Genomic DNA, 15,421 nt, shown 5'->3' with positions numbered 1-15,421 from the left:
TCACCCTGTAAGTGACAAGCTTTCTGATATACGAATATCCTTCCTTGCGTATGGACATTTTGAGAAGCAAGTGTCAGTAAAAATTTGGGAAGCAACAGTAACGTGCCATTGAAACAATAATCCTTAATACCATTCCTCATGTGTGGGACTGAGTAAGGGTTTCCTGGAGAGTGAAGTTGATTTAGGGATCAGGGATCAGCTGCTGAGGCTGGCACTTGGAAAAGACAAACCAAGCATTCACACTCCAGACCACTCAATACCAGCATTGTGTCCAATCCATCTTTCATAAGGGGGCTCCAAGAGGGGGAGGGGATGAAGGAAGGAGAGAAAATAAACCTTATTAATCCCGTGAAAGAGAGAGGAAAGAATGAACAAGATGTGGGTATGAAAAGACAGTTGGAGGAATATTTAGTTTTGAAATCGACTTTGGCTTTTAATCTTAGACTCCACTGTCAAGTTTCTTCTGTTTTGCATTCCTCATCCCATCTTTCAGCACTGGTCCCCCTCCACCCCTCAGGCTTTCCTGGCCTTCTCTGTTTCACTCCCTCCATCTGTCAAGGTTTGCCTTCTCTTGGCGTTCTCTTCTTTTCTCCCTTTTCCTTCTTTCTCACTCTTTGCCTCTCCTTCTCTGGACTCTTTCCCCTGTTCTTTTATAGCTTGAGTCCCTCTCCTTTTCCCCTTTCTCTTGCACGGTACCTCCAAGCTCCATTCCCTCTTCTTAAGGAAATCAGCCAGGCCTCAGATGGAGCTGTTGTCCTGACAACCTAAAGGCGCATCAGGCTTTCACTGAGGCTGGCGGCTGCTGAAGGGGGCAGTTGTGGAAAGCGAGGGGCCACGCTGAGGGGAGGGCAGAGGGGATGACTCGGAGGGGCTGTTGGAATCCGCGGGGGGCGGGGGAGGTGCCAAGCGGAGGGAGGGAGGGAGGGAGGGACTGCAGGGAGAAACAGGAAGGGGAGGAGGGGGAGGGAGACTCTGGGCTGCTGCCGCTGCTGTGTGGGTTTCTTTACACTCGCTGGCAGGCTGGGTGCCGGCTCCCTCGCCCACCGGGAAAGTGGGTTACGGAGGCAAGAGGCTCAGCTCAGACGCTGGCTAAGAAGCATCCAGCCACAGAGAGACCAGAAAACACCTTCTTTTTGGCCGCCTTCTCTTCATCTTTTCTAGAGGGTTTTATATTTTGTACTCTCTCCTTTCAAATTTTGTTTCTTTGACTTTTCCCCACCTCTGCTCGGGTTTTTGAGGGCTTTGTTGAGTCTTAGAGGCAAAAGAGACTGAGCGAGGGAAAGAGAGACGCAAAGTGGAAAGGACCACAAATTGGCAAAGCCCGTTACGCCTTTGCCGTGGATGAAAGCCCTCCGTTTGTAAAGCCCTCTCGGCGAGCAGCGGGCACACGCACATCCTCCAGAGCAGCCCGCGACCCGCACCTCGGCGTGGCCACCATGGTCGCCAGAGTTCAGCCTGATCGGAAACAGTTGCCGCTGGTCCTACTGAGATTGCTCTGCCTTCTTCCTACAGGACTGCCCGTTCGCAGCGTGGATTTTAACCGAGGCACCGACAACATCACCGTGAGGCAGGGGGACACGGCCATCCTCAGGTAGGGCTTTCGGGCAACTTTTCTGTGGCGCTTAAGAGTGTGTGTGTGTGTTCTCCTTGAACTCCAGCTCCTGATGCTGCAGGCTTGTGGTGTGTGTGTGTGTGTGTGCGCGCCTTTTACAGACTGGTCGAGGTATCTGCCAACAAATTTCAAGGGGATTCTGGTCCCTGTCAAGGATCAGCAGGGTTGGTTAAATGTTGTTTAGTTCCTAGGATCTTGTTTCTCTTGCTGAGAACGTCTAATTTCATCTATGGTATTAGTGACATTTGGGCAGTATTTTTTCTTTTGTGATTGCAGATGCTTTGTACTTAAGAGTTTTGTTGGGGTTCCTTAACTGAGAAAGAAGAGTTGTTGAATTATGGCTCTCAGAGAGTGGTACACAGTATTGCATTCACCGTGGTGTATGTGTGTATGTACATGTGGATACGTTCAAAAAGGCTCTCGCTCTGCCCCAGCACTAGTTTGGATAGGAGACTTTCCGTAAGGATCTTCTAATTGACATGGAGGGCAATAAATCAATCTTAGAACTTTGCTTGATTACTGAGCCTTTTCTGGAATGTGGATAGAAATCAACACAAGAATGAACAGAAGGGAAAAAAAAAAAGGAACTTGCCAAATTGCTAATATTTAAGAATAGGAGTGTTAAGCACAGAGGTTAGGAAAGAATTAACCTGGCATTAAATGGATATTTCAAATTGATTATTGACCTCAATGTCTTATCTCTATGCAGCTCTGCCAAACTCTGAAATATAATTTGGGATTGAAATTTGGAAGGGAAGAGTCCCAAGTCCTTGGAGTTTGACCCCTATAAGGGACAGTGAGCTGGAGAAACTCAGATGGAACCTAGCCATAATTCTGTTTCTGAAGAGTTCCTAGCCTGTTTTCTTCTGTTCCTTTTCTCTCTTTCCCCTCTCCATCCACTGCATATACTCCTTGTCCTTTTTTATAGCTTTCCTTGAATTTCTATCAGATACTAAAAATAAATGAATGAATGAATGAATGAATGAATGAATGAATAATGAAAGAAAATGTTCCCCTTGGAGATCTTTTAAAATCTCATTTCATCCAAATAAAATGACCTAGTGTCAGTCTGTCTATCTGGCTAATATTGTTTGTTGTGGCAATAAAAAGCAGTATCTGTTAGAAAAGAAGCATCTAATCTGTGTGCAAGGAGCTGATAGTGCATAAACCCTGGGGCATCAGGGAGCAGTTCTATAGCAGAGCTGCCTACAGCAGCAAAGTTTTCTTTCCTTTTCTCAGAAATAAATTTGGTTGGCTGTCACAGTGTCCTGCTTTGGGATCTCTTGCCTTGTTAGAGAGGGATGTGTGGGTTGTGTGTTGTGGTGTGTGTATGTTGCTGCGGAGTATAAAAACTAAGAAAATCCTAATGTGTAAGTGCTCCTGTCTTCATTTCCTGAGCGTTGCGTGATTATGAATCCCAAAGATCCTACTATCCAAAGCATATTTTCCCTTCTAGCTCTCTCCAGCCCTGTGAAACCTGCATGTGTGATTTATCCACATGGAGTAATAAGATTTATAGAGTAATTTGTCTGTTTGCAAAGGGATTTGGACATGGTGCAGAAAATATTTTCGCAAACACATAAGCATGCCATATCAACTGCTAGCATTCATATTCCCTAACATCATTAACCATTTACAAGTGAAGCACTCTATATAAATTTATGCTATTCTTAGAAAGATTTGTTTTCATTGATTATAAGAATGAATATGGGAAAAGTGAATACTCTGGGTGTATAAGTTTTTATGTTAATGTCCATGAACTTTGTAAGGTCTTTCTAAGTCAGCATCACCTATATCTTAAGCTATAGTTATCAAAGAGTTAGATAAGCATGTAAATGTTAATTTAGAAGAAAGAAGGTATTCTTATATTTTCGTACATTGTATGCATACAACTCTATGTCTATGAGAGGCAGTCTTACTACATAAATATCTATATATGATATATACGTGCTTCTGTGTGTCTGTGGCTTAAAAAAATGGAGTTTTTAAGCATTACACTTTAGTAGACATTGCAGTATGGAAATGGGGTGGGTAGTGAGCACAGAGAATAAATATAGAAGCAGTTGTTCCCTGGGAAAGAGAAGATAGACAAACAGAGCATGCAGAGAAGTCACCTGTGAGAGTCCATTGCTTTCCCAGACCTCACCTAATGTGCCCTCTTTTTTATTTCCTTTGCCTTGGACAAGGCTTTATTTCTGGGTTGGTGGAGCTCTATCAGAAGTAACTATGGAGAGAGTTCCCTTTGTTTTCATAGCTGACCTTCTTCTCAATCTCTTTAACTGAGTCCAGTAAGCTTTGTGGGTCAGTTTGCTGGTGAAGATTGGCACTCTTGCTTTCTGTTTACAAGTCTAGCCTGGGAAAGCCTTGCTTCCACTTTATTTTTGACATTTTACTGGGAGCATGAGCTTCCAGGGGAGGAGAGGAAGGAGAACTTGATTCGTTGGAATCAGTAGATGTTTGGCACTGAGAAAGTGAAATGGCAAGGGGAAAAAAAATCCTGTCTCAGTGAGTCTGTGGCCTTGAATGATCTGAAATGGCAACAGGAAAGAAGGGAGGTTTGTAATTCTGGTGGTCCAGTGACAGGAGTTTGGCTGACTGTCCCCAAAACATTTACCTTTACTGCCTTACTTCCATGAAACAAGTGTTTTGTGGGGGGAACTGATACTTACTTTTGTATAATTATGATCTTTGATGTAAATGTGCATCTTGATAGGACAGTATATACTAGTCTTGGGGTCTTGCTCTGTAATTTCTATCTTTTGGAAAAAAGAAAAGAAAGACTCTAGAATGAAGGTGATAAAACTAGGTGGAAAGAAAGATAATCTCATGTATACCAACCTAACCCTGTTGTTTCCCAGAAGGGATTCTAGATCTTTATGAGCGCCTTTATGAGTTCCTTTAAGAGTTAAAGGAAACCACAGTACCATCTTCCATCTCAAAGGCAAAGGATCAAAGTGTGATTCACAGACCAGTGGCAGCAGCAGCAGCGCCTGGAGTGCCTTCCTAAATCCTACTGAACCAGAATCTTCATTTCCATTTGTTTGCACAGTAAAGTATGAGACACAGTTACCCACAGGACTTTACTTGTGCGGAAGTCTCAGTTGCTTTTCTGAACGGAGCCCACCTGCCTCACTGCCACCCCCCCACAAGTGTAGGAGTTCATCAATTACTGGATAAGTTTCTAGCGCCGGTCCTTCCAACCCTCTATCCTTGTACGCAGGCTCCCATAGGGATTCACTTCCTGGTTAATCTTGACAGCTTGAAACCATGTAACTCTTTCGATAAATTAAGGGAAAAGTGAAAATAGTGTTCCAATCTGACCTTTAAAATTTCATTTTTCATAGTCCCACTAACTATATTTTCAATATTAGCAGCATACGTCTGGAAAGATCATTATAAAATAATTAATCCCAATATATCTGCTCATAAGGTAACTCTAAAAATTACATATACCTGCATATCTGGACATATTGCATAACTGCATATGTGGTAAAATCAGAGGGTCCACACTAGTGTTGTGACTTTAAATATTTAAAATTGGGGGCATTGAAATTGCATTTATTTCACAATTCTGACCCTATTTGATGTTTTCAGATATTATAATACCTTTTATGGTGATAACACTTTTCCCATTTAAATGTAAATGTACCTAATAAGTGTTAGGTATAAGAAACTAAGTACCTAAGTTTAAAATAGTTAAATTTTTAGTTTTTCAAAATCTTTGGTCTTTTATTTCCTTGTTTGTTTCTACAGTAGGAGAAAAAGCAAAAGCATTAAAAAGATGTGATTATTTGACAGTAAAATGTAAAAATTTTGTGCAACTTTTAAGAGAAAAATGGCTTCTCTTCTTTAAAGCATCTGGCACGCCTACATTCACAAAGAAACGGTCAACAATCAAACAAACTCCTGACACAGTGTGTGATTTTTCTACCACTTATAATTATTCATTATTTGAAAACAAACTTTATGGGCATGGGTCTATAGGGAGAGTTTGAGACAATTATGAAGTTTTCTTTTTCTGTAGCTAACTCACTAAAGGTAATCAAAATTTATAGGTTATTACTGATACTTTAAGGACTGTTCATTGCCCATTAAGTCCTTTATCAAATATACTTGGTAAATAATGGAGTAAAGTGTACTATATCTTGTCTAAGAATATGGCAGATTATATACATTTTTAAAAGGATGTTTATGCACTTATGTCACTTGCTGTTCATTTATGTCCTGAGGAACACAGCAGACAAATCTCATGTGACAAATACAAACTGTGGTAATTTGTGTTTCTATAAGTATGAAACACATACATACAGCACATGTTAAGGTGATTGTTCTAGGTAATTTGGCTTTGAATGAATTATTTTTAGAATTGTGGAGTGAACAACCAAAAATGACTGACTCATCCACTAAATCAGTTGGTGAGGGTTAAACATTTGTGTTTCTTGAGGCTGGTTCCACATAACAGCAAACTCAGGCAGAAGAAGGATTAGTGCATTTTGCTGTAGTCTTTGGGAGCTCCAAGTACAAGTGTCTGTGACTCACCTGGTAGGAGGTTGCCTGAATGTGTGCTGGTCCCCCTCACTGTCATCACCTGAGCCCAAGAGAGCCTGCCCTTTCAGGCCACAGCTTATGGCCATTGGCCCTGTTCTCTTGTGAATATCCTGCCTGTTACTTTGTACAACTCAGAAGAGCTAGGCTCTAATTTTGGATCTATCCTTGCATGCTACATGACTTTGAGAATGTCTCTTAAATATTTTGAACTTCAGTTTCATTTAAAAAATGATGAAATTACCTATTTTAGTTACTCTATGGGATTGTTTTAAAGAGCCCACAAGAGGTTAAAGTAGTTCACTTTGGTGAATTATAAACTGCTACATAAAGCATAAAGTGTTAGTGGTTTTTCAACTACATGTAGCCAGTTGTTTAGACTTTAGGGAGCTCTTTTTTTTTAGACCAGAGTTTCTCAAACTTGAAGGTGTATCCATATTACCTTGAGTGCTCATGAAAACGAAGATTATCTGGCCCCCACCTTCAGAGTTTCTGATTCAGTTCTCTGGTAGGGGCTGAAGTCTACATTTGTAACAAGTTCTCAGATGATGCTGATGCTGCAGCACCAGGCCACAGTTTGAGAACCACCAACTCTTGCTGCTACAAGTGTGTTCTGTAGATGAGCATCTTCAGTATCATATAGTCACTTGCTAAATTCCAAAATCTCAGGGCCTATTCCAGACCTACAAAATCAGAATCTGCATTTTAACAAGATCCCAAGTGATTCATAAGCACATTAAAGTTGGAGAAATGCTGCTGTTCACAACCATAGCTGCATGTTACACTCTGCTGGAGGCCTTTTAAAAAACAATGAAGCCACATATTCCCTACTCTCAGAAATTCTGATTGAATTAGTTTGGGGTGGGGCTTGGACATAGGTATTTAAAAAACGATTCTGATATGTACACCGAGTTGATAACTGCTGCTTTACTGGTTGAAAAATCTCTTTTACAAACCATGTTCAGGGCAGCACTTACTAGATGTGTAGTAAAAAATTATAGTCATGTGTGTGGTTTGGGAAATATTTCAACAACAAAGATATGCAAATTCAATTGAGAGACAGGAAAGAGATCATCATAGATCCATTTCTTTACCACACAATCTCATCCCTACAATGTCATGGAAAATGGAGTGGATGTAAAAATAATCCATATTATTTTAATGTGGTTCCAATTTACATAATATCTCTTGAAATAGCATTAAAGCTTGACTTTTTAAATCCTGTTGTCTTGTGTTCCCTCTTTCATTTATGTTAGGCAAGACACAAAAGATACAAAACAGTTTTAGATTTTCTTTTTAATGGGAGAAAAGAGACTATATTTAGTCAAGGAAAATGTCTTTGGTCTTATTCAAACAGGCTTACTTCTGTGTACTTATGTTGTCATATTTGCCACAAATATGATTTACAAAATATTAGTTAGATGTTTGTAGAATTCATTTCAACTCTACATGGTGATCAGTCTACATGAAACTAATAGACAAGTGTTTATGTCAAAGATAAAGGATTTTTATCAAGGATAAAAGTTCAGAATGTTCAACAAATAGAGTTGTCCCATAGTATCTGTGGGAGATTGGTTCCAAGACCCCCCTCGATACCAAAATCTGCAGATGCTCAAGTCCCTTGTATAAAATGGCATAGTATTTGCATATAACATATGCACATGCTCTAGTATACTTTAAATCATCTCTAGATTACTTATAATACCTAATATAATGTAAATGATATGTAAATAGTTGTAAATAAAATGTAAATGCTATGTAAATAGTTGCCAGTGCTCTGGCAAATTCAAACTTTGCTTTTTGGAACTTTCTGGAATTTTTCTTCCAAATATTTTCAATCTGCAGTTGGTTTGAATCCGTGGATGCAGAATCCATGGATACAGAGGGCCTACTGTAGTCAGAAGACCAAGATCTAAACATCTTGAAATAGTCTGATCTATTAAATGAGTAAAACTGACAGTTACTTGGCCTACTACGCAAGCTATTTTTATGATCAAATGAGATACTATGTATCAAAGTGTTCTGTAAACTATAAAATGATATAAAATGTAAGCTCTTAATAAGATTATTATCATTATATTCACAGTAGGAAATAACTTTTATAAAATTAGAAAACAATAAAATAAGCTTTTTATTTTTATTTCTATGGTTAAGTTTGGCCATTTGGTCTAAGGTGGCCATTTCTTTTCAAGTCCTTTAAAGTCATATATATCTTATAGTTGAGTTTGTTATCAGGAGTGCAGGATGAGTGAACACATTTTTATAGTCACCTGTAATCAAAACATAATCTCAAGTTAATGAGTGATTAACCTTCGCTGAAGAAAACAATTTGCTTCAGAATTTGTTAATTACTATAGGGTAGATTTGTAGAAATTTAGAATAGGAAAGTCCTTGGAGATTAGGCAGTCTATCATCTCACTTTGAAGAGATGTAACTGAGAGGAGAAAAATTTAGTTGGTTGTCTAAAGATTCAAGTGACCATTTGAGAACTAGATTCATGTCTCCTATTTCTCATTTCAGAGATCTTTATTCCAAATAAAGAGCTGAAAATTATCTTCTTGGTTTTCATGTTATAACATGATATACCTTTTCTTTTTTGAAATTGTAAGCTATTTTTTTATTTCTTCCTCATGCTTTTATGTTTCCAAATTTTCTATGATGAATAAATATTATTTTTAAAGCAAAGAAAGGAAAGAAAATGAACTATGTGTTAGCCAGTGGTCAATAAATATCTACTGATCATCTACTCAATGTCAGGCACTACATCAATGACATTCAATGCAATAGGACTCTCTTCCTGAAACTATTTTTTTTTTTTTAACATCTTTATTGGAGTATAATTGCTTTACAATGGTATGTTAGTTTCTGCTTTATAACAAAGTGAATCAGCTATACATATACATATAACCCATATCTCTTCCCTCTTGTGTCTCCCTCCCACCCTCCCTATCCCACCCCTCTAGGTGGTCACAGAGCACTGAGCTGATCTCCCTGTGCTATGTGGTGGCTTCCCACTAGCTATCTATTTTACATTTGGTAGTATATATAAATCCAGGCCAATCTCTCACTTCGTCCCAGCTTGCCCTTCCCCCTCCCTGTGTCCTCAAGTCCATTCTCTACGTCTGCATCTTTATTCCTGTCCTGCCCCTAGGTTCTTGAACCATTTTTTTTGTTTTTTTTTTTAGATTCCATATATGTGTGTTAGCATATGGTATTTATTTTTCTCTTTCTGACTTACTTCACTCTGTCTGACAGTCTCTAGGTCCATCCACCTCACTATAAATAACTCAATTTCGTTTCTTTTTATGGCTGAGTAATATTCCATTGTATATATGTGCCACATCTTATTTATCCATTCATCTGTCGATGGACACTTAGGTTGCTTCCATGTCCTGGCTATTGTAAATAGAGCTGCAATGAACATTGTGGTACATGACTCTTTTTGAATTATGGTTTTCTCAGGGTATATGTCCAGTAGTGGGATTGCTGGGTTATATGGTAGTTTTATTTTTAGTTTTTGAAGGAACCTCCATACTGTTCTCCATAGTGGCTTTATCAATTTACATTCCCACCAACAGTGCAAGAGGGTTCCCTTTTCTCCACACCCTCTCCAGCATTTACTGTTTGTAGAGTTTTTGATGATGGCCATTCTGACCGGTGTGAGATGATATCACATTGTGGTTTTGATTTGCATTTCTCTAATGATTAATGATGTTGAGCATTCTTTCGTGTGTTTGTTGGCAATCTGTATATCTTCTTTGGAGAAATGTCTATTTAGGTCTTCTGCCCATTTTTGGATTGGGTTTTTTGTTTTTTTGATATTGAGCTGCATGAGCTGCTTGTAAATTTTCGAGATTAATCCTTTGTCAGTTGCTTCATTTGCAAATATTTTCTCCCATTCTGAGGGTTGTCTTTTCGCCTTCTTTATGGTTTCCTTTGCTGTGCAGAAGCTTTTAAGTTTCAATAGGTCCCATTTGTTTATTTTTGTTTTTATTTCCATTTCTCTAGGAGGTCATGATATGCCATTTTTTACCCCCCCTAAAAAATTATGCTAGTCTCCTATGATTTGTCCCTCTTGGAGACCCTACTAGGATGGCTGCAGTGAGGTTGTGGTCTCAGTTGGCAGGCTCTCCTTTGCACAGGCTCAAAGGGTATTCTACCCATTGCAGACACTGTAGATTGTATCAAATTCTTTCAGGAAGGTAGAACTTTTTTTTTCTAATTTGAACAAAAGTTACTTTGGGCTAAAATTGGGACTGATTGTGTTAAATTGGGAGGAACTGGAAATAGCTCTAGACCTGTCTCTTGGGATGACAGAGGCACTGCTGCAGGTGCCTGGGGAGTTTCTGGTGTGACATGCAGGACAAGGTCTCATGAAGCTTTCTTAGCAGGTGTGCGGCGGAGCCAAGGAAGGTACAACATGGTACACAAAGAAAAAGGGCAGAGCACAGTAAGGGGAAAATAACAGGTCAACAGCTTTTAGTGAGCCCCCCATGGAGGCAGGCAGTGTTACAGGGAGTTCTGTCAGCTCCTAGTAGAGACTCAGTCTCAAGACTGAGGCTCAGAGAAGAAACAGAGTCCTTGTCTTAAGGGCTGTCTTGAACAGGGCAGAGAACTCAGTAATAAGGGATATTCCTCAGACATATTACCAAGATAGGTAACTTGGTCAAGGAGTAAAAGAGAGGCATGTAGTCCCTAGAACTGAAGCTCTGTGTCAAAGCTATCATAACAAGGGGTGACATGGAGATGCATCTCAGAGTGCTGAGCCCCATCTTTTTAAACTCTTGCTGTATGAGTTCAGGATCGTAAAACCTGGTCCAGCTTTGTGAGGTAAAGATGAAGACAGACGTCTGAAATGAAGTAGGAGTTGACACTACTTAGACCTTCCAGACTCCAGGTAGTTAGCAGAACCATGGACCCGAGCTCACCTGACTATCCCAGACCTATTGTTTTCCAGTATCAGTGTAGAAATGTCACCAGATCCTTCAAAGGCTTCTTCTCATCTACAACATAAAGGCAGAGCTCCTTAGCTTGGATAACTCTCCATGACCTGCTACCTCACTGTGTCCACTAATTCAGAACCACTTACAGTCGGCACTCATGAGCATGCTAGTGTGTGTCCACACGCAATGCTGGTTCTTACCTTTCTTCATGATGCTCTCTCTGCCTGGAACCTCTTCCTCCTCTCCACCCCTCCCACCATACTTTTTTGCTGGGTTGCCTCTTTGCTGCTCTTTCAAGACTCAAGGTTAGCTCTGGTGCTATCTAATTCAAGTAATCTTCCGTAATTATCCCAAAGTGGGCTAAGTACCCTATTTATTATTGCCGATAGCTTCTCTGCATACCTCCCCTTCAGCTTAACTGAGATACAGTTGACAAATAAAATTTCATATACTTAAGGTGTACAGAAGGATGATTTGATATATGTATCAATTGTGAAATGATTACTAAAATCAAGCTAATTGACATATCCATCACCTCATATAGTTATCTTTGTGTGTGTGTGTGGTGAGAACACCCAAGATCGACTCTGCTAGCAAACTTCAAATATACAACACGACATTATTAACCATAGTCACCATGCTGTACTTTAGATCCCCAGAAATTACTCATCTTACGATTGAAAGCTTGTACCCTTTGACTAATATCTCCCCATTTCTGCCACCCCTCAAGCCCCTGACGGTCACCATTCTACTTTCTGCCTCTCTGACTTTGACTTTTTTAGATTCTGCATATAAGTGAGATAATGGAGAATTTATTTGTCTCTGTCTAGCTTATTTCACTTAGCATAATGTCCTCCAGGTTTATTCACATTGTCACAGATGGCAGGATTTTCTTCTTTTTATAGCTGAATAATATTCCATTGTGTGTGTATAGATATAGATATAGGTTTCATACTTTCTTTATCCATTCATACATTAGTGAATGCTTAGGTTGTTTCCATATCTTGGCTATTTTGAATAATGCTGCAAAGAATATGGAAGTACCGGTATCTCTTTGAGATACTAATTCTGTTTCCTTCAAAAATATACCCAGAAGTGAGGTAACTGTAGTATATGCATACCTCAATGTAGCATTTACTACACTTAAAAATTATATTCACTTGTATCTTGCTTCAGATGTACTATCAGCCCTTCAAAGGCAGGTGTTTCATCTACTTTACCTTTTCATTCCAGAATTTAGCTTAGTACCTACAAGTTCTCAGATAAATATTTGCTCACTGAATTGAACAGAGAGTGATAGTCATACTATAAATCAAGCAGAGCAGAAATTTATTTATAAAAGAGGAAATAAATTAGGAGACATGGATGAAGGAAGTTATGTTAGTGGTGAAATCAACCACCCCTGGAGTGATTGTGGATGTGTGGTTGAAGAAGACATAGTAAAATAAGAGATTGATTCTCTTCTGATCATTAGTAGGGTGGATTAGGGGGTTTGGCTGGAAATACTTTGAACATTCCCTGTTGCAGCTACTCTATTTGAGGATGGCTTTCTAGAGAAGGTCAAATAGGGTTTTTTTTAGGAGAATCCCAAAGCTTCAGTCACAGGGGCCCAGACAAATTATGCTCCTTCCTTTGATAGATTAGTAGCTCTGACAGAGCGAAGAGTCACTCAGTGCTCCTGAAGTGAGGCATGTCCTCTGTCTGAAGAGTGAGCTCAGCCTCGCAGGGAGCTGTAAGAGAAGGGATATACTTTCCTGGAACTGCTGAGACTTTCTCCCTCTAGTGGTGGCTGTGGACTTTCAGGGGCTAAGTTGGGGATTTGGGAGCAGGATTGTTGTGCAACAGGTATATTCACCTCACCTGTTCTACTTTGTTGTGAAATGAGGCAAGGGGCAGATCACTCACATTCATTTGACTCAAAGTAATTATTCATACTGAACAATGATGCTTACCTGAGTTTTGCAGTGTAGGGTTCATTACTCACTCCTGGAGAAATTCCAACTTGAATGTACAATGGGCTTTGTAATAATCCCAAATTCCCTTTTGTGCGTCTTGCCATAATGCACAAGGGCATTATTTGTATTAGGTCAGAGGGAAAATGCAACCCAGTTTCTCATACAATAATGCATTAATATTTATTCCTTTATAATTTTTGATGATGCATTTCTATATTGAATGTTTATATCTTGAAGTTATCTAAAGTTAGTAACATCCTTTCTCAAGTTGTGCTTTAGACATGCTACTGTTTGCCACACTACCTTTCTAGGAACAAAAGATAACAATGAAAGTGATGCAGTTCAGTACTAGCCAAAATACACGTGAAAATACTAAATGAGAAAAATAATTGGTTTCCTTATTTCTAATCTTTGTGTTTCTTCAGTCACACCTCGTTCTAGCATATCTACATCAGGGCTGTTTATTTTATGGGGTTTAAGCCACATACAGCTGCCAATTTGTGGCTGATCTTCATCTTGAGATAACCAAAGATTGCTGTCATCTTGTGTATGTTCATGATGCAATTGCATGAGCATATCTTATGATCAGCATTTTCTGTTGCTGAATCATTAACTTAGCAGATGAATGGATTTTTCTTTGACTTTCTTTTTGACCTCTATTCTTCTGTGTATCTTTTGTGGCTAATCTGATGAACTAATATCTAATATGATCACCATGACAAGGAACTGCCTAAAGTCTATAGGATATTACTAGATTAGAGAAATTTCTAGATTGAACATCAAGAGATTTAGACTTTAGTTCCACAAAACCTATTGTCTATAGAAAGTTGGGAATTATCCTCCATAGTTTCAACTCCAAAATTGTTATAATTCCTACTTGCCTATTAAACAAAGATGTCGGTCTGGTAAAGTGACATTACGTTTTTGAATATGGTTGAGTAAATCAGATGAAATGCATGATGTTATAAATGAGATGATGATATGCTCAAATTAAAAAAAATAATAAACTCCTATATTATCTTATAAATGTCATAGTTTAGGAAACAAAAATATTTTTGCATGAATGCCTTAATTCTTGTATAAAAATAAAACAATTCAAAATATAGTTCTTCTAAAAATAACAGTATGTATTTATACAGAATCTGTTATGTGTAAACAATTTGTGTCACAAATGTACTTAATCTATATTGTATAGATTTTTATTTTATTTTTAATTTTTTCAGCATACATTTATAATTATATATAGAAAGTAAAAGCATACATGTGCCTTTTATATGTACATAAAATTTACATACACAGAATATAAATGTGAATATTATTGTGAACTTGGGTCATAGCACACTTTAATAGGAACCTAATTAATTTGATGCACTAATAATTGGGGAAGTTTATTTCAGAAAACCAAATTTTCCAGGTTTTCAAGGGTGTGGACAGATATAATATATAAGTATCACATGATGGCTTTCTTAATTGGTTTGGTTAATATGTTTTATTTTTAATTAATCATTATGCAACAGCTAAAATTATCTTGTAAGAGAAGTCAGACATAATATTCCTTGTTTCTATTATATCTTTGTTATCATATAGCCCCTAAAAAGTAAAACCTTATAACATTTTTTTCTACTTGTATTAAAGGATAGAAATTAATACTGTCTTAGCTAAATGTGAAATAACTTAAAAAATTAAAATCAATTCTTTGTGATCTCAGTTCCAGACTAAATTTCTATTTTCTTTCGTTCTCAGTCACCAAAAGATCTAGTGATCTGTTAACTAGCATTCTTAGTGAAGATGAGAAACTGGCCACTGAAAGAAGAATAAGAATTTAAATTAAATTTCAATTTTTTATCAAGGAAAATTATCATAATTATGCTTTTATATCCTTTTCAATGTTAAAGACCCAAGGCATATGAAGAAATGATTAGAGTAATATAAACAAGTTCGGCTATAAGACTCATATGTATGAAACCTAGGTCACTAAAATAACTTGATAGCATGATTGTAGAAATACTATTACTAACATCTGAAAATCTGTAGAAAACAAAAACTGTTTCACAGTATTGGTGACATACAATATTGTCCTAGTTATAAGTAAAAGGGGAAAATAATATTAAATCAGCAACAATGACAACAAAAGTCTAAATGCTAGAATATTTTGAAAAGGAAGCAGTGATCACTGGGAGCCAACCTGGGTCCCCTGGGAACAAACTATAACATGGTCAATCAATTTCTTTAAAACAAATAAAATTCCATATTGGTAGATCAGGGAAATGCCATTCACTCTGAGTATCTGTGTTTTGACAGGTTTCTCCTGATAGACTTATGAACAGATTATGGGTCCATAATGAGCTAGATTTTTGTTTCAGTTG

The 15,421-nt window shown here is 38.1% G+C and overlaps 1 protein-coding gene across 2 annotated transcripts in view; it reads left to right on the top strand.

The window, feature by feature from the left end:
- Window positions 1-1,022: 1,022 nt before the first annotated feature.
- The window catches only part of LSAMP (limbic system associated membrane protein), a 631,988-nt gene continuing 617,589 nt past the window's right edge, over window positions 1,023-15,421 (top strand). For both annotated transcript variants that reach the window (XM_061193121.1, XM_061193122.1), the window contains exon 1: window positions 1,023-1,591. In XM_061193121.1, coding sequence (XP_061049104.1) covers window positions 1,437-1,591 — 155 coding nt within the window. In that variant the 5' untranslated portion in view covers window positions 1,023-1,436. The remainder of the gene's footprint in view (window positions 1,592-15,421) is intronic.

The sequence above is a fragment of the Eubalaena glacialis genome, chromosome 6 (assembly GCF_028564815.1).
Source record: "Eubalaena glacialis isolate mEubGla1 chromosome 6, mEubGla1.1.hap2.+ XY, whole genome shotgun sequence".
NCBI lineage: Eukaryota > Metazoa > Chordata > Mammalia > Artiodactyla > Balaenidae > Eubalaena > Eubalaena glacialis.
This window is presented reverse-complemented; position numbering and strand designations above follow the sequence as displayed.